At 40.7% G+C, this 23,502-nt stretch overlaps 2 protein-coding genes across 4 annotated transcripts in view; one reads left to right on the forward strand and one right to left on the reverse strand.

Annotated features, from left to right (window-relative positions):
- ERICH3 (glutamate rich 3) overlaps positions 1–11,326 on the forward strand; it is a 79,784-nt gene extending 68,458 nt beyond the window's left edge. Inside the window, exons 13-16 of one of the 3 annotated variants that reach the window (XM_048496481.1) lie at positions 3,811–3,942; positions 6,123–8,050; positions 8,162–9,177; positions 10,833–11,326. In XM_048496481.1, coding sequence (XP_048352438.1) covers positions 3,811–3,942; positions 6,123–8,050; positions 8,162–9,169 — 3,068 coding nt within the window. In that variant the 3' untranslated portion in view covers positions 9,170–9,177; positions 10,833–11,326. Of the gene's footprint in view, positions 1–3,810; positions 3,943–6,122; positions 8,051–8,149; positions 9,178–10,832 lie in introns of all 3 variants that reach the window. The other 2 variants (XM_048496480.1, XM_048496482.1) reach the window with 2 other exon arrangements.
- A 10,894-nt stretch (positions 11,327–22,220) lies between these two features.
- Positions 22,221–23,502, reverse strand: part of TNNI3K (TNNI3 interacting kinase) — a 236,284-nt gene continuing 235,002 nt past the window's right edge. The window contains exon 25 of the mRNA XM_048497322.1: positions 22,221–22,484. Coding sequence (XP_048353279.1) covers positions 22,408–22,484 — 77 coding nt within the window. The 3' untranslated portion in view covers positions 22,221–22,407. The remainder of the gene's footprint in view (positions 22,485–23,502) is intronic.

Raw genomic sequence — 23,502 nt, forward strand, 5'->3', positions numbered from 1 at the left:
AATGAAGTTATTAACCAATGAACAAATGCACACAAAGGATTAAGTACTCCAATACAAATTGGAAGCACGGAGTTATCAAGTTGGTTTGTGTTAATAGCCTGCCACAGATTTGAGATTAAAAGAGTATCATCATTTCTGTTTTGCTCAGGTTTCTGAACATGGTTATTAAACAGTTGCTTGATAGTGATAGATTTAAATTAGCATACCATTCAGCAAAGAACATTTATGAACTCTACTGTTTTTGTTGGAATGAGTGGAATACAGAATAGCCACTATATTTTTTAAAAGTATATAGGTTTGTAGTCAAGCATATATTGAGGCAGTGGCTTAGGTCATGGCAAATTTGGAAAACAAAGTACAAGTTAAAGTTTTTCATAATCAGAAAAGTGAGCACTATTATGAATTATGTTTAAGTTCAAGTCTTAGAAGAACACTATAATCAGTATGTGATCTCAGTTAAATAGGGTAAGTTCACTTGACTCTCAGCTACTATATGAGTTTTCAAAGAATGGATAGAAGAAGCATCCCTTTGATAAATCCTGGTCAGATTCTTTCCCATGGAAAATAAAGACTTATCTTGCATATCTACAACTTGGTTATGTGTTTGTCCCATGTATATTAAAAATTAACTGTTTTTTACATGCTGTATACTGACCTCAAGGATTTCTGATCAGGTTGAAGCCTTATTAGATCAGATAAGTGGTCCATCTGGTCCAGCATCCTGTTTCACACGGTGGTCAACCAGTTCCTTTGGATGTTCAACAACTGGGCATAGAGACACTGAGGCCTTCCCCGATGTTGCATCCTGGCACAGGAATTCAGAGTCTGACTACCTCTAAACATGGAGGTTTCCTTTCGTCATCATGACTAATAGAGCTATCATTCATGAATCTGTCTATTCTCTTTTAAAGTTGTCTATGCTTGTAACCATCGCTGCATCCTCTGGCTGCTAATTCCAAATTTTAATCACTCATCATTTAAAGAAGTATTTTCTTTTGTCTTTCTTGAATCTACTGTTCATCAACTTCATTGGATTCCCTTGAATTCTAGTATTTTGGGAGAGGAGGAGAAAGTTCTCTTTGTCAGCTCTCTTCATCCTGTGCATAAACCTCTACCCTCTTAGTCTTGTTATTTTTAAATTGAAAAGTCCCAGACAGTTCCTTATAGGCTGCCCTCTTGTGTACTTTTTCTGGCTCTGAGATGTCTTTTTTTGAGATATGGTGATCAGAACTGCACACAGTATTCCAAATGAGGTTGCACCAGAGATCTATACAGGGACATTACAAGATTGGCTGCTTTATTTTCAATCCCTTTCCTAATAGTCCCCAACATAAAGTTTGCCTTTTTCACCTCTGCAGCACACTGAGTTGGCTTTTATTGAGCTGTCTACTATGATGCAAAATCTTTTTTTCCTCTCAGTCTCTCCAAGTTGATACCTCATTAGCGTATATGTGAAGCTGGGATTTTTTGTTCCAGTGTGCATTGCCATACACTTGCCAATAATGAACTTCATTTCCTGCATTGTTACAATCAGTGGAGATCTTGAAGCTTTTTATAGTCATTCTTGGTTTTTACTATACTGAATAATTTTGTGTCATCTTCAAATGTGCCCACTACAGTACTAATCCCTAGTTCCAGATAATTTATGAACAATTTGTGGGACCCCACTGCTTACTGCCCTCCATTCTAAGAACTGTCCATTTATTCCTACTCTTTGTTTCTTGTCATTTAACCAATTTTTAATCCATAAGAAAACCAATCTTCTTATTCCATGACTGCGAAATTTACTCAGGTGTCTTTGATGCCAAAAGTCTTTTGAAAGTCCAGGTATATAATCTCTACTGGGTTACCATTATCAACATTTTTATTTGCTTTCTTGAAGAAGTCAACGAAGTTGGTGAGGCAAGACTTCCCTTTACAAAAGCCATGCTGGTTTTCCCTCAGCAGGTTTTTTTAAAAAAAACTCTATGTGCCTAATATTGCTATCTTTGATTACAATTTCAACTCATATGCCTGGAAAAGACATTAGGCTAAAAGGCCTGTGATTTCCTGGTTCCTCTCTGGAACCCTTTAAATAAACTGGTGTAACATTTGCTGTCTAGTCTTCTGAAGAAGAGTTTGGATTTATACTCTGCCTTTCTCTCCTGTACGGAGACTTAAGGATGCTCACAAATTCCTTTCCCTTCCTCTCCCTACAACAGACGCTTTGTGGGATAGGTGGGGTTGAGAGAGTTCCAAATAACTGTGACTAGCCCAAGGTAACCTAGCAGGAATGTAGGAGTTGGAAAACAAATCTGGTTCACCAGATAAGAGTTCACCGCTCATGTGAAGGAGTGGGGAATCAAACTTGGTTTTCCAGATTAGAGTTCACCTGCTCTTAACCACTACACTACGCTGACTCTCTGGTACAGTGGCTGAACATGCAGAATGTGAAAAGGAAAAGAAAGGAGTGCAAAGAGGCACAGAAGAAAAAGGACTGAGAAGAGATTTGTAAAAGCAATATGATGTAGTAATCATAATGAAAGAAATTGGCATTGCTTCCTGGTTTGCCCATACTACTTAACCTTGAATGCTCAGTGGCACTTGCTTCCTACCAGTTTGCCCACATCCACCCCCCGAATCAGCCTTCCATGTGTTCAGTTGATGTAGATACAGATCGCCATTTGGAGGAGTATCTGCACTGCAGTGCCACTTTGGCCCTTCTGGAATTGGCTAGATGCACCGTCATGTGGAGATGTGGACCACCATTTGGGTTACTGCCTGCATGCATCTAATTGTGCCTGACTAGAGCTGGCTTTGGACCAGTATATTTAGGATTTTTTGCAGCCTGAAGTCCCCCATTGCAATTACCAATTTGTTTCAGTCAGATTGCCAAAACCATAGTAAAAGCATCCTTAGCTACCAAGCAGTTTACGCCTGTAAGATATATTACTTGTATTCAAAGCAGTTTTAGAAAGAGCTCAGCACCAAGCCCAACCCCATTAATGAGATCTCTGCCTAGCCAGCACCCTTCAAGCTTCCTTCAACAAATAAATAAATAAATATGCAGTAGTTCCCTTGTTATTTCTCATTTTGGACAGAAGAAGAAAAATCTTCCATGTTTTGTTTTAGGAATAGCAATTGTGAAGCTGATAGGATTGCAATATTAATAATACATATTCTGTTAAGAGCCAGTGAAATGTAAAAAACCTGATTACATAAGCACCAAGGTTACAATGAAAATATTAGCACAACCTTAAACTATGTCATAGGCATAATAGGAATATAGTGAAAATGTAGCAAAATAATAGACATCATTTCTCATGCATTTAGGAATATCAAATATTCATATACTATTGCATAGGGATTTACGTTGAGATCTGCCCATGTATGAAGGCAGGAAGAGGCTTGCAAACTATTTAACTTGTTTAGGGAATTGAAACAGTCATCTGAATTGTGTTAGGGAGCATAGTATTTTAAAAGTCCTCAGTTCATCTGTAACAGAATGAACATTTTTTCTCTTTATTTTGGGTGCTTGTAAATTGAAGAAATATTTCTGAATGGAGATTACTTAATGGCTTGGTGGTGTTTTTGTGGCTGGTTTTGCTTTTGCATGGTAGAGATGCAGTTGCATGCAGCTTTCATTTATTAAATGTGGAATGCTGTTTGCTTCAGGTATATCTAATGCATCTTTGTGGGTGGAGGTTGCTAAATTTTAATTGACCTCTTAACTCACAGTAGAATACTTTTAAAGCCCATTGTTATCAATACTTTGTCCCAATTCCTCTCTCTTGGTCCCTGTTTTGTGATTGTTGTGCTATTTTTTTGAAGAGTGCAAATCAGTCAAAGAGAAAATAGCTGAAGCCATCAAAAAGGATCACCTCTTGAGTTCTGAACCTGAAGATAGTGATTCCAGTACAGAGGAAGAGGAGAACATAATTTGTGTTCAAGATAAAGATGAAGGTAAAGTCAACTAAAAAAATAGGGATTCTGCTGGAATTGATATAAATCCTAAAAGTGTAATTCTTTATTATTGTTTCTTTTATTTTCTTTCTTGCTTTTAGTGCAGTTGTGTCAATGAAGAAGACCCTATACTTAAGTTTCTCTAAAATAGTAGTTTTCAGATTTTATCTTCAGGAACCCCTTTCCACATTAACTAGCTGACCACAAAGTTTTTACATTTTCCTAGGGATTCTGCGGCTTATTGTAGGTCATCTGGGCCCATTATGCACAACCCCAAATATGTGTGATTGTCTGCATATCTCCATGTTTAGTGAGAGTTAATGTATGAAGTGATGTCCTTGCATTTAGAGTTTTTCCCTTCATTTGCTGCTGCTTGTGTTGAGGAAGAAAACTTTGAACATAATGACATAAGATCACAGGTTGCCATTTACTAGATTCTGTGGAGAAATATGGGTTGGAGAGGTAAGTGGGCAGTAGTTATACATCCCTCACCACATCTAATATGGCTATTAGTTATGCAGATCTTTTCTTACAGGTTTGACATACATGATATACATGCCTTTCCTTGGTAAGATTATCTGAAGTTGAGGCACAAAGGCTTACATGCTTTTCCATTCCTTCATACAATACTGTTCAAATTTCACTTCTCCTATAAACAATTTTGTTACTAGGCAAAAGGTGCTTAAGAATGCTGCCTTTCATCTTCTCGTTCTTCTGGCTGAATTATAACCACTTTCTGCAGCTCTGTTCCTCCCAGATGTAGCTTTTTGATTCCAAGATTTGTCTAGTTTGATTGCATTGTTCAGTGAATGTCACACATAAAGGCCTAGATGGATGCCATCAGCACTTCAACTCCTACATTTTTTTGCTGCAAAGTGTTTAAATTATACAAGCATACAAGCCAGATCAACACTTTCTTCTTGTAGAATCAAGTATATTTTTAAACGCTTTTATTAACTTTTAAAGCAGTTTATTGAATGCAATTAATAATGACTGTTTTTAGAGTATCTCACCTTAAGAAAAATGGCTCTGATCCAAAAAAAGTTAAAAATCAATAGCAGAAGTTACATTCCGCTAACTTAAGTAATATGAATATCAATGGAACCTAATCACTGTTACCTTTCTCTGGAATGGGGGTCAAAAGATCTTTTGATTTTTTTTTTTAAAAAGAAGCATTGTATTGATTTCAGCGAATAGCTAATTTCAGAGAACAGTGGTATATTTTGCTACATGACTGGAATAAATGATAATATCCACAGGTGACTTCTGTTGCATAAGTCTTATTGAAGTGAATGGGAGTTGCAACCCTTGTTAAAAGCACAGTACCAGCTTGGTGCCATGATTAAAATGTGAACTGTTTCAGGGTCTATTCCCCTGTATCCCACAAAGGTTGTTGGGTGACCTTGGTTCAGTCTCTCTCTCTCTCTCAGCTTAACCTGCTTCATAGGTTGTTAAAAGAGAAAAATGGAGGAAGGAAGACCAGTGTACATGGCCCTGAGCTTCCTGGGATTGGAATTGGAAAATCACAGACAGGTACAATCAACACCCAGGAGGGAGCCATAGCAGAAAAAAATATATAGATTTAAAATATTTGTGCCCCATCTAGTTGCAATTTGAAAGATGCACAATATAAGACCAGCAACATTTTTAAAAATACTAAATCACAGCAGCTATAAAGCAATCAAAATCAGCAATAAAATCAATATGGTCCTAGAAATATTAAAATATACCACTAAAAACAAGCAAGAAAAAAAAATAAAACCACCCAAAACAGCAGCAGAACAAACCAATGGAGCAAAATAAATCCATGGAGAAAGGACAGATGTGGCCATTACATCCTAACATTTAATTGTGCGCTGAGATGCCATATTCAAAGCCCTTATGGCTCTTGGTGTGTGGAAATGTTTAAATTTAGCCATGTTTATAGGAGAAGTATCAGCTGAGCTCATGTGCCAGTTTCATTAACCAACATAAACCTGATCACTGTTCATCATTAGTAGAAAGCAGAGCTAAACAAAGCAGGTCCCATTAAATGAAACAACATGACTGAGCTGAGCCATTATCTAAAAGGAAATGTTAAAAATATGAGACTTCTCATAACAATGTATTTTTAAAAAACCCTGATACTGTTACATTTATCACAATTGCAATTCATGCTGTGCTTATTTTAATAATGCCAGATGGAGCTTCTTTGGCAGAAGAATTGAAAACGCTTGAATCACAGAAGGCTACAGAGCAAATGGAACAAGACAAGCAGATGGTGGGCAAGGAAAGAACACTTGAGGAAGACAAGCTTCTAACTGAGGAAGGCCTTAGAGAAGCAGCTCTGGAAAAAGAATTATCAGCCAAAAATGTTGCAGCTCTTAAAGTTAAACATGAGGTAAAGAATGAGCAAGAAGAGACAGAACTGGAGAAGGCAGCAGTAGTTGAATTGGATCTGGAAATGGACAGTGCAGAAAAAGATCTAATACATGAAGAAGGAAAATCATATGAGGGGAAGGTACAAGTGGAAGATCTGAATGAGACAGAATTAGGAGACAAAACTTGTAAAAGGAAGGAGATACGGGAGTGTTACCAGGTAGAGAGGAAGGAAGCAGAGGGGCAGAAGTTCACTTATGGGTTAATGACTAATGAGGAAGCATCGGATGGAGAGGAAGTTGCAGAAGATTTTGGGGGAACAGCTGCAGTTTTGGAAGGTGTAGAAGCTACAAAATTAGAGGGAAGAAAGGCTTTCGAGAAGGAAGCATGTTGGGTAAAGGAGGTTGTAGAAGAAACAATTGAGGTAGATGTGGTTATGGAAAATGCATTTATGGCAAGGAACTCTGTGGCAAAGAAAGGTAAAGAAGTTGAATTTGAAGGCTATGAAACTCTGAAAAAGAGTAAACATGAGGAAGAGTCTGGGGGAAAAGGAAATATAATAGAAAATGGCAGTGCAGAAGGCAGGTTTTTGAAGGGAGTATATGTAAATATAGAGCTGAAAAGTGATTCAATTATGGAGACACGACTTTTAGCACCAGAATTAAAAGATGTCAATATTATCACAGTATACAAATCAGAAATCTCAGAAGAATCAGTACCTGGTGGGAATGGTCTTGTAAGGGAAGTTTCATCTAACCAGAAAGATTCAGAGGAAGAACGAGAAGAAATATCTCAAGAAGTGAGCAAAATGAAAATTCTGTCTACCAATGAAGACATGGCACTAGAAAAACTAGGGAGTTGGATGGAAGAACCTTTACTGAATTGGGAAATTGAAAGGGGCCTTTCACTAACAGAAGAAGAAAATAAGGATTATCAGTCAATAATAACTGAAAGAGCAGAGAAAGCAGATAAGCCCAATGTTGAAAGAGATGCACAAAAAGAAATAATTGTTGAAGGTCAGCTATTGGTTAAGGCATCTATACAGAAGGAAGAGAATCTAATGCAAGCTGTGCAAGAGGAAGTTGGAGAGGTATTGATAGATCAGGTGCCCAAATCCAAAGTGGTGTGTCCAAAAAGGAAACTGGTAACTAAGAAAGAAGACCTTTTTTCTGAAGGCGCAATTGAGCCAGAAGCCATAGTAATGGTGACTGAAGAAATGATAATGAGCACACAGTCAGAAGGAGAGATTGATGCTGAAGAGTCAGAGAAGGAAGGAGAGGTTATGATTAAAGGGAAGGTGCAAGATGTAGAGACAACAGAAGAAAGAATGGGGGTACTTAAACTGCAGGAGGAAGCTGAAGAAGTGGTTGGTAGTAAAGGGGTGGAAGTTGAAGAAGCAGAGGTGGAAAGAGACATGGTGGTTAAAGGGAAGGTGGATGCTGAGGTGTCTGAAGTAGGGAAAAAGATGATATTTAAAAGGAAAGTGCAGGCTGAAGAGACAGAGATGGAAAAAGAGGCATCAGTTAAAGGGAAGGTGGATGCTGAGGTGTCTGAGGTAGGAAAAAAGATGATATTTAAAGGGAAAGTGCAGGCTGAAGAGACAGAGATGGAAAAAGAGGCATCAGTTAAAGGGGAGGTGGATGCTGAGGTGTCTGAGGTAGGAAAAAAGATGATATTTAAAGGGAAAGTACAGGCTGAAGAGACAGAGATGGAAAAAGAGGCATCAGTTAAAGGGGAGGTGGATGCTGAGGTGTCTGAGGTAGGAAAAAAGGAGAATGATATTATTTAAAGGAAAGTGCAGGCTACTGAAGAGACAGAGATGGAAAAAGAGGCATCGGTTAAAGGGAAGGTGGATGCTGAGGTGTCTGAGGTAGGAAAAAAGATGATATCTAAAGGGAAAGTGCAGGCTGAAGAGACAGAGATGGAAAAAGAGGCATCAGTTAAAGGGGAGGTGGATGCTGAGGTGTCTGAGGTAGGAAAAAAGATGATACTTAAAGGGAAGGTTGAGGATGAAAAGCCAGAGATAGAAAGAGAGGTGGCAGGTAATGTGAAGATGGATACTGAAGAGGCAAAGGAAAAGGTAATTAAAGGGAAGGTGGAGGGTGAACACTTAGAGGCAAGAAGAGAAGTAGATGCAAGATCTAAAGAAGAAATGGTTTCTGAGGTGAGCACAATCACAGGACAAAGCATCGAAGTTGTGACTGCAGATATGGTGACAGAAACAAAGCAAGTATCGGAATCATCTACACAAAAACAAGGAGCTAGAGGAGAGGACCATGAAGACAGAAAAGGCAATGCAACAAGACTTGAAGATGAAGTAAAAATAACAACCGATGACACATTAAAAGACGCATCAGTTGATGTGCTGTTGGTACCTGTTGCAAATGAGGAAGAAGCCGAGAAAGCAGGGACAGAGGAAGAAAGACTGAGAGAAGAAATAATCCCTGTGAAGTATGTTGAGGAAGCACTGCTGTTTGGGATACAAAAGCTAATCACTGAAGTATCACAGGTTGGTGTGGAAGCTGTTGAAAATGGGTTTGAAGATTTGGTAGAGGAAATGTCATCTCATGAGAATACCCCAAGGGAGGACATTTTCATGGCTGTAGTAGAAGAAAGGCAGTTTTTTCAGAGTGATAGCTCTGAGGAGAGAGAAACCGAAGAGCTTTTGGGAGTGATCCATGTGGAGAAAAAAGAGAGAAGTGGAAGGAGCCCAATAAAACAGGAAAAATCTCAAATAGAAAATTCTTCAGCGACAGAAAGCTTTCCTATGAACACACAGCGTTCTGAAAGTGAGCAGCAGCAAGACATCACTGCACAAATGATATATCTAGAGGCTCATACATCCTCTGACTTAGATGACAGGAACTAACAGTGAAGGTGAGTGTGCCCTTGTACCCAAAGAAAGACCTTAGGCATTTTTGAGGTTGAACTGGCTTTGTGGGGCGGTTACTCGACCTGAAACAGAGGGCTCAGTCCAGCTACAGGCAAACAATATAAACCCCATTGGTTTCTATGGAAAGGTTCATATACTGAACCCTCTGAGAGATGTCATCAATGGGAATTTAAAAGTTGCCTTCATTGGGTCCTTATGTATGTATGTATCTCACTGCTGTTTTCCTAAACAGCTCAGATGAGCCTCTTTATGGTTTCCATAAGGCTCCCCTCAAGGCAGCTTACAGGCTGAACATTCAGCCGTAGAACCTCCTCATGTGCCGTTCTGTGACTTGATATTAACTAGATTAAAATGACGATGTTGTCCAAGGAATGCAATTCTACTGCTTTTGTCATCAAAACAGTTTTGATCAGGTGAGTACCCATGGTCAGAACTCCATGTATACGCTCTTAAAAGACAGAGGTTGTCAGCATTATTGGCCTTTTTGGTGGTTCTCTCTACCCTGCTTTCCAGAGTATCATCCATGTTGTCACACTGCTAAAAGACCTGACTTCAGGTTGTTCAGTCTCATGTTGTGTCTGAGTCCATAGTGAGGACTTTCAGTCAGACATGTGTTGTGTGTTTGCTGCTGGGAAGATAGTTTTCACATGCACAAGTACATGGTTCAGATCAGAATTGTAGGGAGATGATTTTACCCCGCACCCTCACAATTTCTATGATGTGGAATAGGTTCAGGGGGATGCCATTTCTCCATTGCTAAGGTTAGTCTGAGCAATTCTAGGTCCCTTTGTAAAATCAAGGACTGCTCCCCCACAAACACCTTTGTGTGTCTGCTCAACCTACTAAAGTACCCATAGCTATGGTGGCCTGAGGAGACTCCCCTACTCCCCCCCCCCACCAGCTGGGTTCCCAGCCGGCAGTCCCTTTTGCCCTACTCTCCGGGCAGAGGCGTAGCTAGGGAAAATGGAGCCCGGTGCAAAGTCTGAGTTTTGTGCCTCCCCCTCCCGTGGGCAGCCACTGTGATGCTGGAATCCACCGCCAAACAGCATCACTTCAATGGTGTGTAAACTAGGGAGCCCAGATTCTCCTTTTAAATCCACCTTAGAGGGAGAGTCTAGGCTCCCCAGTTTAAACAACATTGAAAGTGATGCTGTTTGGGGGTGAATTATCCCCTACCCTGAAACATCATAACTTTCAATGTTTAAACTGGGGACCTCAGATTCTCCCTTTAAATCCATGCCAAAGGGGGTGGATTTAAAAGAAGAATCTGGGGAAATGTAGGGGGTGCCTGCTGTCAGGGGTGCAATTATGCCCAAAATGTCAAGTACAGCACCAAGAAAACCCACATTTTGCTTCATAAATTGTGCAAATGAGGTGCATGATATAAACTAAGGTTTTGCTGTTAATATTTTATGTTAGTGTTCTTATGTTTACATTTTGAACACTGAGTAGTTTTTTTAAAACCACCAACAATACACAAATTTAGAATGAATGAATTCTTTAAAGTGCTGTTTAAATAGTTCTGACTAAAAGGGGAGTAGGCTTCCCCCTCAATTTTCTATTGTTTCATTTCATTAGAGTTGTGCAAGTTGTTATATGTATACTGTACAGATAATTTTATATTTTTTTGTTTTCCCAGAATGCACTGGGATTCAATGCTCCATTCTGGTCATCATTGCAGTCCCAAGAAATAGCGGGGATGGGGACTCACCTGGGTCTCCACTTCTCCTGCTTGGACTTCCTGCTTTCCATTATTATTGTTATTATTAGCAACTTTTTAAGAAGTCACTATAGATTGGTGCTGACTGGTATATCTGCTCTCTTCATTCTTTCTTTTCCTTGATGAATAGCATAAAAGTTTGTCACTTTGCACCAGAACAGCTCGAAACAAGCCACTCCAACTCCTTTTCAGAAATAGCACTCCTTTGTAATTATGAAGATAATAATCATGAAGCTCCTCCAACAGCTGCCACATTTTTCTTTTGGAAAACTGAGAATTATTGCTTTAATGGAACTTTACCCCTGCCCCTCCCCCCAAAAAACCTCTTCCCAGCTAATTGTAGTGATGGAGAGGGCCACTGGAGAAATTTGTGTGGGATAATAAAGCACCTGCAAGGCGATTTGAGAACTGTATAGATTGGTGATTGTATCCATTTTCCCTCTTCTGCTGTTTGCGTCTCATTTGACTTCTTAGATAGTAAGCTCTTTGTCAAGATGTGAGCTGTGTGTCCACATCTATGTGTTCCAGAAAAATGTTCGGGGCATGTGTGCTTTGATTAGGGCTTCTTTCTATGGGTAAGAATGTAAATCATATTTAAATTGGAACACTAATGATGGAAGCTGCTTTGTTCTTAATCTGGATTGGGCTCTATAAACAGAAGAAATGCACGTTCTCACAAGATCAAGTACTATGTTTGTGGCTGTGTGAGTAGATAAGGTCAGTCCATTCTAAAAAAAAGAAGAGTGGTGTTGTGATGTCATGCCATTGCTTCATCTAACTAACTTGGATCCAAAGTGACTCCTTGCACAAGGAGAAGGCATTTCTGTTTGCACAAGACAGGGTTTAGTGATTTGCTCACTCTGGCTGCAGCTCCTCCTGTCCATGACAGATCACTACAATTCTGGAGGTTCCTCTCTCTACTTTTAAGGAGTACCTTTTCAGGGTTCAAAAGGGATAGCTATGGGAAGGGGGAGTCACAAAAGTTATTTTATGCAAGCAGAGCTAAGTCATAGTTCTTTGGATCCCACTTTTGTACATGGCTTCTCATCAGTGTTATGTGCATTTATGTGTTTGACACTTTATGAATGGCAGAGGACTCATGTGGCAACTGTAATATACCTTGAGCGACTGATCAGGAAGATCTGCACTGAAGTGCTGAACAAGGGCGTACCTAGGCAAACTGGTGCCCGGGGACAAAACCTGAGTTTGGCGCCCCCCCCCCCCGCCCAGCGAATGGGCGGCCACCCTGAAAGTCTGGTGCCTCTATCTTCAAAAATGTGCAGCCTGCCTACACACTCAGAAATTCCCCATTGGCTACAATGGAGCAAAGTCACTGCAAAACAAAGAATCTTGGGCGCATTTCTTGGGGTGCCTGGAAAGGGTGTATTTTTTAAAGCTAGTGACACAAATTTTTCAGGGTATCATCTGTTAACTATTCTTATGATGCCAACCAAGTTTGGTGAAGTTATGTTCAGGGGGACCAAAGTTATGGTCCCTCAAATGGGTAGCCCCCATCTCAGGTTAGCTCCCATTGAAAACAATGGGGATGGGGCACCCCCTTTGGGGGTCCATAACTTTGCTTCCCCTGAACCCAACATCACCAAATCTGGGTGGTATCATCAGAACAGTCTCTGGATGGTACCCTGAAATTTTGGTGCCGCTAGCCTTAAAAATGCGCCCCCTGCAGGCCGGAACGTGAAAAAACACTTAAACATTTAAAAACACACAAAACGACCCTGAAATGTTGGTGCCCCCCCCCACGTGACCAAATGGTGGGCGCCCGGGGACATAGGGTACCCCCTGTCCCTAGGCAGGAACGCCACTGGTGCTGAACATACTCTAGATATCCCAAAAGATATCCAGTGGGCACCCAAGATTTTCCATGCAAAAGCACTGAGCCTTCATCAATTATAAATAGCTACATTTATTTCAAGTATAGAGTCAAAGGATAGATACCACACAGTGTGGCTGTTTTGCCCTCATGTGATTACCTTGCAGTCTCCCCATAATTCGCTCCATCTGGCATACATGTACATGTGTATTATCATGTGGCCTGCAGGAACTGGGTATGCCATGGCTTCTTTGTGAGCTGAATCTTTGAGTGTATCGTTTGAGTGTACCTTTGCAGAGAGGATTCCATTTGCCTGGAAGTTATTCCTGCCAATGGCTTTATGTTGCCATCTTTGTGCAAATAGCACAATTTTTGCTCCAGCTTCATGGTCCTTCTTTTTTTACAAGTTGCATGTCATTGTGTTAATGAAATCACAGGATGTAAGAGACAGTGAGATAAATTGGGAATCCTTTGTTTTCACTACATGCACTGGTTCCATCATCCCTAAGCTCAAAGAGAAGTGGATGTACAGCCCTAGTATAGCAATTCTATGCAGAATTATACCTTTTGAAGTCCCTTTAAGACATTGGGCTTGGAAAAGTGCAACTCTGCTTTAGAATTTTAGTGATAGGCTTTGATCTTATGCTTTCTTGGGAGTAAGCTCTCTTAAACACAATTGTACTTACTTCTGAGATTGTATGCATACAATTAATTAGTTTCATTAATAAAATGGCATATATTTACCTGAGGGGAAGAAAGAATTAGATCACACTGCTATCCTTATTTTTCCACTGTCTTACCAGGCACTCAAAGGTAAGTCTTCAGTATTGATCTTTATAGAAATGAGAAATATTATAAGGTCACTTTTGTTTTTCTGTTTCCATCAGTTTGCTCCAGATTTGGTATATATGCCATAATTTTCCACTTTACATGTGTCCATACATGCATTTTTCTCTTCACCAACCAGATGTGAGCGCCTAAATATATGAGCAGAAAGGAAACCTCCTTTCCTTGCTGTACTTGAAATGCAGGTGTCATGCATCATAAGTAGGCATTTATACATTTATATCTGCATGTTCAGCTATGAGAATGATGTTTATACAGGCATAGGAGGGCAGGTGTGTGCATGATTTCTCTGGACTGAGGTGCTCAAGATTATTGCCATTTTTGCATGCACTACTTGCCCTGTAACTGTTTGCTTCTCAGTTGAGTTTTCCTGCAGTTTTTTGTTTGCTCAGGGTTTCTCCTCCTGGGAAGTGTCCCTAGCTGAGCTGATCCACCATTTTGTCCACCCCACTGCTTCCTTACAATTTCAATTGGAGAAATTGCCTTTTTTTGGAAGGGCGGGGGGGGGGGTGTCCATCTTTGGTCTAGCTTTACTTCACTAGACCTGGTCAATTTCATGTCAATTTCCCTGGGTCTCTCACTGCAGCAATACACTTCAGCATTTTAAAAAGTCCTTTTGATTGTTCTGAAATGGTGCCAAAGAGTGAAGTAACTGCTGTGGTGTGGTTGAGGGAAGGTGGGGAGGAGTGAGAAAATTTGAGGAAAGCCTAATACATATGGATCTCCTTCACTTTTCCTGTAAAGGAAGAAATAAAGTCACACTTCCAGAGCTTTTGAAAACCATAGGGATTCTCTGATCTGGGAGAACAGTGAGTTCCAAAGAGGGGAAATGTGTGCGTAACCAAGAATTCAACCAGAATGTACTCTGAATGCAAAGGAGACCACAAGTGCTTAAATGGCCTGTGACTCTTGGACCCTTGAAGAAGCTTGTTGAGGTTTGTCATCTTACACAGAAACGTTAATTTAGGTCATGTCCCTAATAGCCCCTGATTGCCCCACATATGACACAGTAGGTAGCAAGTTCCTGTGATCCCCAATATAAGTTGTTTTCATTTAAAGACCAAAGCTTCTACTCTTCACAATTATGGGTGCTAAGGTTTAGGGAATAAAAAGAAGAGTTTGCAAAAGGGACTAAGACTATAAGAGATTCTAGTAGAGTATCACAAGAGTCATCTTCCCATTTTTCAATTATCTGTTTCTTTCTAAGAATCTAGTATTCCCTCCAGTGGTGAAAGAAGACCAGGCATTTTACAGACCAAAGAAGTTCAGTAGAAGGGGGGGGGGTTAATCCCTGTAGTGCTGTAAAGAGATAAGAAGCTTGCATGACATTCATTTGTTGCATCTTCATTTGTACATACGTGAATGTCTGTTTCTATTGTAGATTCTTTGAAGCCCCCCTCAGGAGATGAGGTCTGTAGATTAAACCTTATAGCTGCCTCATTTAAGAATGCGTAATCTCTATATATTTACCTTGTAATTTAAAAAAGAGAGTCAGAGAATGGCAAATTATTTTCTGCCATTATGCACTGCAGCAACTGCTTGTTACCGTCTGTGCAGTACTTTCCTTTTAAGATGTGAATACTTTGGGGCTGCTGTAGCATTCTCCATTTTTAACACAAAGAATGTTTGGGTGTCTGATCCTACCATGGAATAATATGTGGTCAGTCTTTCTCCCCCACTCCTTCCATATTCAAAGGAATCTTCATATGTATGTATTGGTGAATAAAGCTGTTTATTGATTGCCATGGATTAAAGTTTATCTATGAGTAGTCTGTTATATAAATAAATGCACAAAGTAGAGAGGGATGGCAGTAAGGCAGAGGATTGTTTCCAGTGATCTGTTATGGCAACATTGGATAATAGATTAAGTGTAGTCTCATATATGATAATAAAGACACCATGAATGTAATTTTAGCTTAGTGTTTACACAGTAAATCACAGAACTGAAAGTAATATGGCCAGTTTCTTATGGGGGGGGGGGAGGAGAGAGACACTTTATTCCCCATTCTGTTATCCAAAAATCTGTGTGATGTCATGGGTAACATGCCAGATTAGGATGAGGGAGATGGGTGAAAATTCCCACCCTATTATGAAGCTCTCTGAGTGACCTTGGAATAGCCACCCTGTCTCAGTCTAACCTGCAAGCATGAGAGAATCATGACTGCTGCTATGAACTCCTTAAAGGAAGTGAAGGACCAAAAATTGCAGGTAGCTAGGTAAGTAGTGATCTGGCAGCAAGTTAGTGCCAAAATAAAGTTGGCACATTCTAGCAGTAAGGATTTCATGGATAAGCTCTTCAGCATCGTGCTGAGGTTTAGGTAATGGATACATTTCCAGTTAACTGCAGACAGGTGTTTAATCTCTATCCCAATCTGAAAGTGGTTTTGGTTCAGCCCTAGGGGTCCAGTAAAGTTGTTCAAGGTAGGAAACTGTGACTTGCTTGCTCCACTTGGCATCCTTGATGTGAAGCACCTGCCCAAGTGTCAGACTATGCAAAAGAGTGTGTTGGTGACTATGGGATGTTCTGCCCTGTTGGGCATATTTACTAGGGCCGTTTCCGCATGGGCCAAAAACGGCTGACCTGGGGAAGGGGTGTAAAGCGCGCAGCCCAGGCCGCCCACGTTTGCACGAAGCGCTGCTGAAATGCAGCAGCGGCCCCGAAGCCTGGCTGCCCTTCCCCTCCCACTACAGGAAGGCGTCCAGGCAGCCCTAAAAAACAACCCTTTAAGGAGGGTTGTTTTGAAGAGAACTCTTAAGCGCGTCTTCGGCAGCGGTGTGAACAGCACCGCTTGGAGAACATAGCTGTTTCCCTTCCCTTTCCCTCTCACCTTGTCCCGTCGTCCGATACCTGCTGGCCTCCGGAAGCCCCTCCCTCCTGTCCTCCGACCCTGGAGGTCCGGAGGGCAGCGATGAGCGAAGGCCGAGAGGCTCTGGAAGCCGGCTGATGTGGCCGTTAAAACCAATGAAGATGAAAGGGCAGAGCAAGCGGCTCACATCGCGGAGCAGCCTGTCGATCCGCCCGAAGCCTCTCCTGAGGCCGCCCGCCGCGCTTTAACGTCTGCGATGCGGCCTAAGCCCACCGGCAAGAATTCTTGCCGGCGTGGGGAGCGCCCTGAAAGCCCGTCTTGCGGAAAGCGACCCTATGTTTTCTTTTTCTCACCATGTAGAATCTACATTGTAGATCATAAATGGAAAATCAGATGGCTAATCAGATTAACAATAATTAGCAATGGGGCTATAGCCATTAAGGCCTAGATGAAGTAGAAAACCCTCGGTGAGATATTTTATATATATTTCAAAGGAATTTCTGGTTACATCTGGGAAAAACAGCTATCTTCAGCTGTCATCTTGGGAACCCTATTCCAGGGAAGTTTTAATATGGTATATATATATTTGAATGCTTCTGAGAGGTATGCTTTCCCTCACAGACTTGATATTTCTTCTGTGGAGACCAATTAATGGAAGCTCTGTTTTCTTCTAATAGCCAATTATATTAATTACAAGTAAAACGATGGGTTTGCTTGCATAGATCCTACTAGTTGGGTTTGTCAAATGCTTTACATATCAAACTACTAGTCTGTGATGCCAACTACCTAGGAATCAGAATTGTGTTGAGCCATTGGAATGCAAATCCCACATGAATGAAGGATACTAAAAACAGGGCTGGGCAATTAAAAGAGACATAGTTCTTCCCTCCTGTGGTTTTCCTTGGTCTATTTCTAGTCCTCATTAATTTCTTACACTTGAATGGAGTTGTTAATAGAGATACATTGTACAGAGAATTGGCAGCTATTCCTGTCTTTACCAGCTGAACGACAAAACAGGAATTCAGTAGTAGAAATGGGTCCTGATGCAGGATTTCCATGTTATGAAAATATTCACCCATTTTATTTCTTCCCACTATGTAGCACTTAAAGATCCAGTTCTAGTAGAAACATGGCAGGTTCATATGATCAAGTAAAAATGTGATTAGAGTGTTGCTGAACACACTCCAACCAATCTTGCTTCTAAAGTGTTTAAGTTCTTTAGGATGAATTTGTAACTGTGAATCCCCTCCCCCACTTTTAATCTCCATCCTTCATAATTATTAAAATAGACAAAAACGTACTATTTTCATGCACACCTAATTGGCTGTTGCTATTTATTCAGTCCTTTCCTTCGAGATGCTAGCGTGAGGGTGAGATGGAATTATCCATCTGTTGAATTTATACCTGTAATTTAGTAAGCATTCTAGAGAAAAATGTGATTTGTATTTTGTTATAGAATCTGCAGGTTCAGAGAGATATTTGGTAGGGAAAGGATGGTCTGCATTGGAAACAAGAGGTATAAGGGCAAGATGGAAGGAGAAGAAAGCAAGCAAGAGAAATCTAGAAAGATAGCTCTGTTTGTTTGCTTTTCAACATCAGTGGGATCACCTTGCCCAACATAGGTTAGGAGAAGATATCTGGCATAGAGATGACCACTGGTCATTTCTCCTCTGGATACTCTGTCACATTTTATAACATCTGGAAAATCCTCGAGGTAATTTTGCTCATGCTACGTGGGTGTATTTCTACAGCATGGTTTTTTAAATTAGGCACATTTGGAGGGAAAGGGGTACCCACTCTACAGCACCTGGACTTCCCAACAGAACCATTGTTAATCTGATCTTTGTTCCTATAGTTGTAGTTATAATTAATGTGTCTACAATGACTGTGTGGGCAATCTGTCTTTGCCATTCAAATGTGCTCTCCCTTGGTGTGAAATTTCAAGATCAAGTTTATTTGCATCTCTCCGGGAACTATCATCACTACCACCCCACCCAAATCCCCACATTTCTATGGATGTCATCTTGACATCTCAGGTGTTTCTTCCCCCGCCCTCACTCCCAGCTGTCAAAAGAAACCTTGGTTTCTTCTTTTCCTCCCAAAAAGAATTTGCTCATTACTGTGAAAAGGAAAGATCAAAGTTCACTTTTGGCTTTCTCTACCACGTATGTGGGCTATATCTTAATTGTGTTCAGTGATGCTCAACAGGCAAAAAGAGGAGAAGATGAGAAGAAAGGATGTAAACCTTTTTCTTTTTTTCTTTTTCACTTGCTGGGGGGGAAAAACCTCACCTAATATTTTCCATTAAATAATTCAAACTTAAAGGACAAAAAGATTCCCATAGAGATATTTTAATAAAGTGGTCTCTATAAAAGAAATGTATGGAGATGCTGTATAAAGTGCACTTACAATATTCTTTATTTAAATTACAAGCAGAAGACTACTATTGGGGACCACTGCCAATTTGCCTCAAAATATGGTATTGTAAGCTGAGTAAATTTGAGCATCAAACCCAATCATTTTACACTTTAATTTTACACTATTGTTGGTGTTCCAACAACATAACAGAAGTGTATAATTTAGTCCTCTCAGTATTCACAGTGGTCATTTTGTATGAATGGGACAATAAGCATATTTTCCATTTGCACAGATGTGTTCCCTAAATGTGTATGTGTGTGTATATACATGCATGGAAAATATTCACATTACCATTTTACCTAAAATAACAATTGTGCATTTTGGGAAGATTAGGGGTAGCTTTCACTTCTGTTAAATGTAGTTGTACTGCCAAAACCAACTGTCTGTAAAGGGCTACATTTAGTAAGAAAATGTCTTTCTTGCATGGAAATCCAAGACGGGAAAAGTTCCACCTCAGTATGGATTGGGCTTATTATAACAGTGCACAAACCTTTCCTTTTTTAGTTTATTTTTGTTGAGTAGTTCTTGTTTGTAAAATTGCCATCCCTCTATTTCTGTTTTAATTTGTTTGTATTTATGTTTGCACAGTATGCATGTGAATAAATGCCTCCTTGACTCAGAACAATAAAAAAATTAGAGGAATAGCGGGAACTTCAGCTCAGTGAGCACTAGCTGGCACTGTAGAGCAATATTGCAATGAGAATGGAGACTGTGGCTATTTCAATGATGTCAGTCAGATTCTTGCCGACGCCACAACAGTACCCAAGGGAGGTATGAGCAGACTCTGTGTGTGTCACACACAGAAACACCCTCTTTACTTCCTTGGTCTTCTGACTGAAATGGCTTGCAGCATTATAAATAAGCTATTAAAGGTTTCTCTGTGTTGTTTTTATCGTGATAGTTCTATTGCACTTAACCAAAGCACTGAGCTTTCTTTTTTAAAAAAAAAGAAAAAGAAATCCAGCATCAGGTTTTCAGATTAGGCTAAGGGTATATGACTGACTGAATGCCACCCAGAAGGTTCCATGGCAGAGTGGGGATTTGAGCCTGGGTCTACTAGAACCTAGTGTGACCCAACACCCACTGTACCATATTGGCTCCTGAAATTTCCCCCCTCTGTATGCTGCCCTCTGGTTTCTCCTCTCCCCAATTACCCAAGGCAATATTACTCTTTTCTCTGGCTATTTCTGCTTGCACTACTTACCTCACAATTGTTTGGTTTGCAGTGGGGTTTCCTGCAGTTTTTTGCTTGCACAGGGATTCTCCTCCTGCCAAGTGTCTCTAGCCAAACTGATCCACCATTTCCCCCCCCCCCCCGCCCACTGTTGTTTCAATGGAAGTTTCACTTGGGGACGTTTTCTGCTGCTTTTGCCCCCCTGCCATCTTTGATTTAGCATTAGTTTGCCAGACCATGTGAATTTCTTGTGAATTCCACTGGGTCTTTTCCAGTGATAGCCCTTCAGCATGAAAATTCAAAAAAAAAAAAGAAAGAAAATAAAGCCCTTCTGATCCTTCTGAAATGGTGGACCAAAGAGTGGGAGGAACTGCTGTGGTGTAGCATCAAGAAAAGGTGAGAAGGTGCACAAAAACTGAAAGAAAGCTAATCCCCTTTATTTTTCCTGCAAAAGTTGCACTTTTGGAGCTTTCGGGACTGTGGAGATTCCCAGTTCTGACGGCAGGGTGACTGCCACAGAGAAGGAAATGTGTGTGCAACTGAAAAGCAAGCCCAAAGGAAATGTACACGCAATGCAAAGGAGACCACAGGTGTATAAACTGCCTCAGTTTCTCTCTCACACACACAAACCACCAGATGCTACTAGAGGTGGCAGTGAAGAATAGGCCACACAGCCTTTCTAGGTCTATTCTCCAGCATGGGAAACCATTCCCCCTCTTCATTGCTGCCCAGTGAGCAGTAGCTGATGCTAACTGAGTACAGGTGAGAGGATGCAGGTCAAGAGGCATAGTGAGAAGGTTGCCCGCAGATCACAAATGGATCTTTCCAGCTCCCTCAGAAGTCAGTTTAGATGCTCTGGTCTGTGATGGTCATGGGCCATGATAGCAGCCACTAATGTCCCTGCTTTAAAAGCAAACCACTGTAGATCCCCCCCCCCCACGCCTCGAACAAACTGTTTGTCCAAACTGTTTGTCCGAAGAGGAAATGTCTTTCATTGCTGCTCCAAAATGTTTAGTTTATAAGATGCCATCACATTTAACTACTCTTGCAAATAGACTGTTCAGGCAAATAATGTAATGCGAGGGACAACATCTAAGGGAAGACCACAGATTAACTTTTGTGCTCCCTCAGCCAGGACATGTGAAAGAGAGAAGAGACTCTAAACTGCCTGTGTTGTCCTGGGGGGTGGGGGAGGGCGGGAATATGCCTTCCTTTCTCTGGAGGCCAGTGCAGGGTGATAGGGTCCTCTGAATCTGTGGAGCTTTGTGAAGAGGCTAAGTTAAGAGTCCACCCAAAGACAATTGGGTATCATCAGTATTGTGATTAAACCTTACCCCCAAGCTCATCCAGTTATAACCAAGAATGGGAACCAGAGGGAAACCTGTATCCTAATGCACATAAATCTTGACGGTGGATATGTAAAACTTTAGTGAGCCTATCAACGAGGACAGGTTTAAAATGAATTGGTGAACAGAGCATTTTAGCCTGCCCAGAGATTTGGTAATAAACTTAAAAGTCAGCAAAATCATTTCTTAGGGAGATGCAGAATGAAACTGCAGAGGTAGAATTCATTTGCAGGTTTGATATCAGGCTTGGACTTAGTAGAAACTGGGAGTAATTAGATCACTACATAAACACCTTGTCCCTCAGTAGAAGTTCATGTGTGCTGTACTTCTCACATTTGCCAGCATAACTAGATGATCCACTGGGACTCTTACTATTTTGACTGCATTGTTGTTTAATTTGTGTGATAGTACAACTCACTTTCTTCTGGGACCTCATTTTTTAATAACTTCCCCCTCCCTTCTGCTTACACCCATGTGTATATTTCTACAAAGTGAGGGAAACGCTCTGACACACAAAGTGGGCTCTGACACACAAAAGCTCAATCAATGTCACAAGACCCCTTGTTAATTTGGCAGAATGCCCTTTGAGAGATAAGACTGGCCTCTGTTAGGCAGCTGTTAAGTGGAAGAGCTCAGCTTTACAGAGCTTTGTATTCCAGCATAAGCGAAGTGGGTTGGCACAAAGGATAATTATTATATTATGGGAAGCTCCCAAATTGGAACACCCAACATGTAAAAACTACCCTACCCTTCAAGCCTAATGGAGGAAATATATTCCAAAGTCCCTAACTGCATTCCTTGGTCTCCATGTGGTCCCTTCCCAAGGCAAACAACAACGTTCAAAACTATGCAACTTCAGTTAATTTATTTTTTCTTCACCTTCTTTATGTCATGAGTATAGATAGAATCAGTTGAAGAATAATTTATGGCAGAAGCGTTAGTGATCAGAAATAAGCAAGCCTCCAGTAGGACTTTTTGAAGTGACATACAATGACTGGGGTTGCAGTGACACAGAAAGAATTGTGGCTGCCAGTTCAAGGAGAATCTCTCTTCAGGTAGACTGTTCCTGCTGTCAGCCGCTGTCTTCAAAGCTGCCACTGTTGCTGCAGGAATGAAATCTCATTGTACTCATGGGATCCGACACATAACCTGTGGCAGGTGAAAATAAGCTCAGGTGTGCTCGTCACAAATGCCTCCCAGCCCAGCAACACCCTCCTGTCTCTGCTCGCACTTTATAACAAAATATGATTTTACAAAAGACAATATGAATGGTATATCCGGTTAAATAAGCAATCCACAGATGTGTTTCAGATGAAATGCTGCAGAGAAATCTCTTCCTTGCCTCCAACACCCCCCTCCAAGTTTAATAACCATTCTCTGAAGGAAAATGTTAGCAGTCAGATATGAAAGACAGATGTACTGCCATTCACACACAGGGTAGTCACAACAGCCTTTGTACCAATGCCTGACAAATCTGGAACCAGGATAATGTAATACATGGTCAAACTTATAGTTGATTTCTTTATTTTAAAAAATACCTATTTTGACCTTGAATAGGAAATCCAACAGTCAACAATAAGCAGCCTGCCAGAAATAATTACATCCATAATCCTGGACAATTATCATGACAATGGCTGCTATTACAAGTACCACATTGACTATTTAGAGCTGCTATTATTCCTTTATCATCTGGGTCACTGGCCAAAATGATTGCTATTGCTATTATTCTGCTGTAACATTTGCCAGCCTAACCTAGTCACTGAGACTTTCTCAATGCCAACTCAATAATATGGAGATATTACTACAAAATGTTAAAAAGTTAGGAGGATAAAAGATATCTAAAAAGTAGAGAAAGGACATATTTCGAACAACTTGACATAATAATTGACCTGTGACCACCCCCACCCCCTCGCAATCTGCCACCCTTGGAATGTGCTGCACATTGATCAGTCTCAAACTTAAGCACCAAACTTAAGCACATTCGACATTCCATGCCGAAATGTGCCATTTTCATTTAGGATACTGTTGCTTGTACTTGGTGTACACTCCTGTGCAAATAATGGAAAAACTGTCCTTCCAATCTATTGACATTGATGTGCTTAAAAGCAAACATCCCTAAATTTATCTGTAGCCCTGTTTGTGGGATGGGGGCAGGGAGAAGAGCAGC

This window comes from Sphaerodactylus townsendi, linkage group LG05 (genome assembly GCF_021028975.2).
Source record: "Sphaerodactylus townsendi isolate TG3544 linkage group LG05, MPM_Stown_v2.3, whole genome shotgun sequence".
Classification (NCBI taxonomy): Eukaryota; Metazoa; Chordata; class Lepidosauria; order Squamata; family Sphaerodactylidae; genus Sphaerodactylus; species Sphaerodactylus townsendi.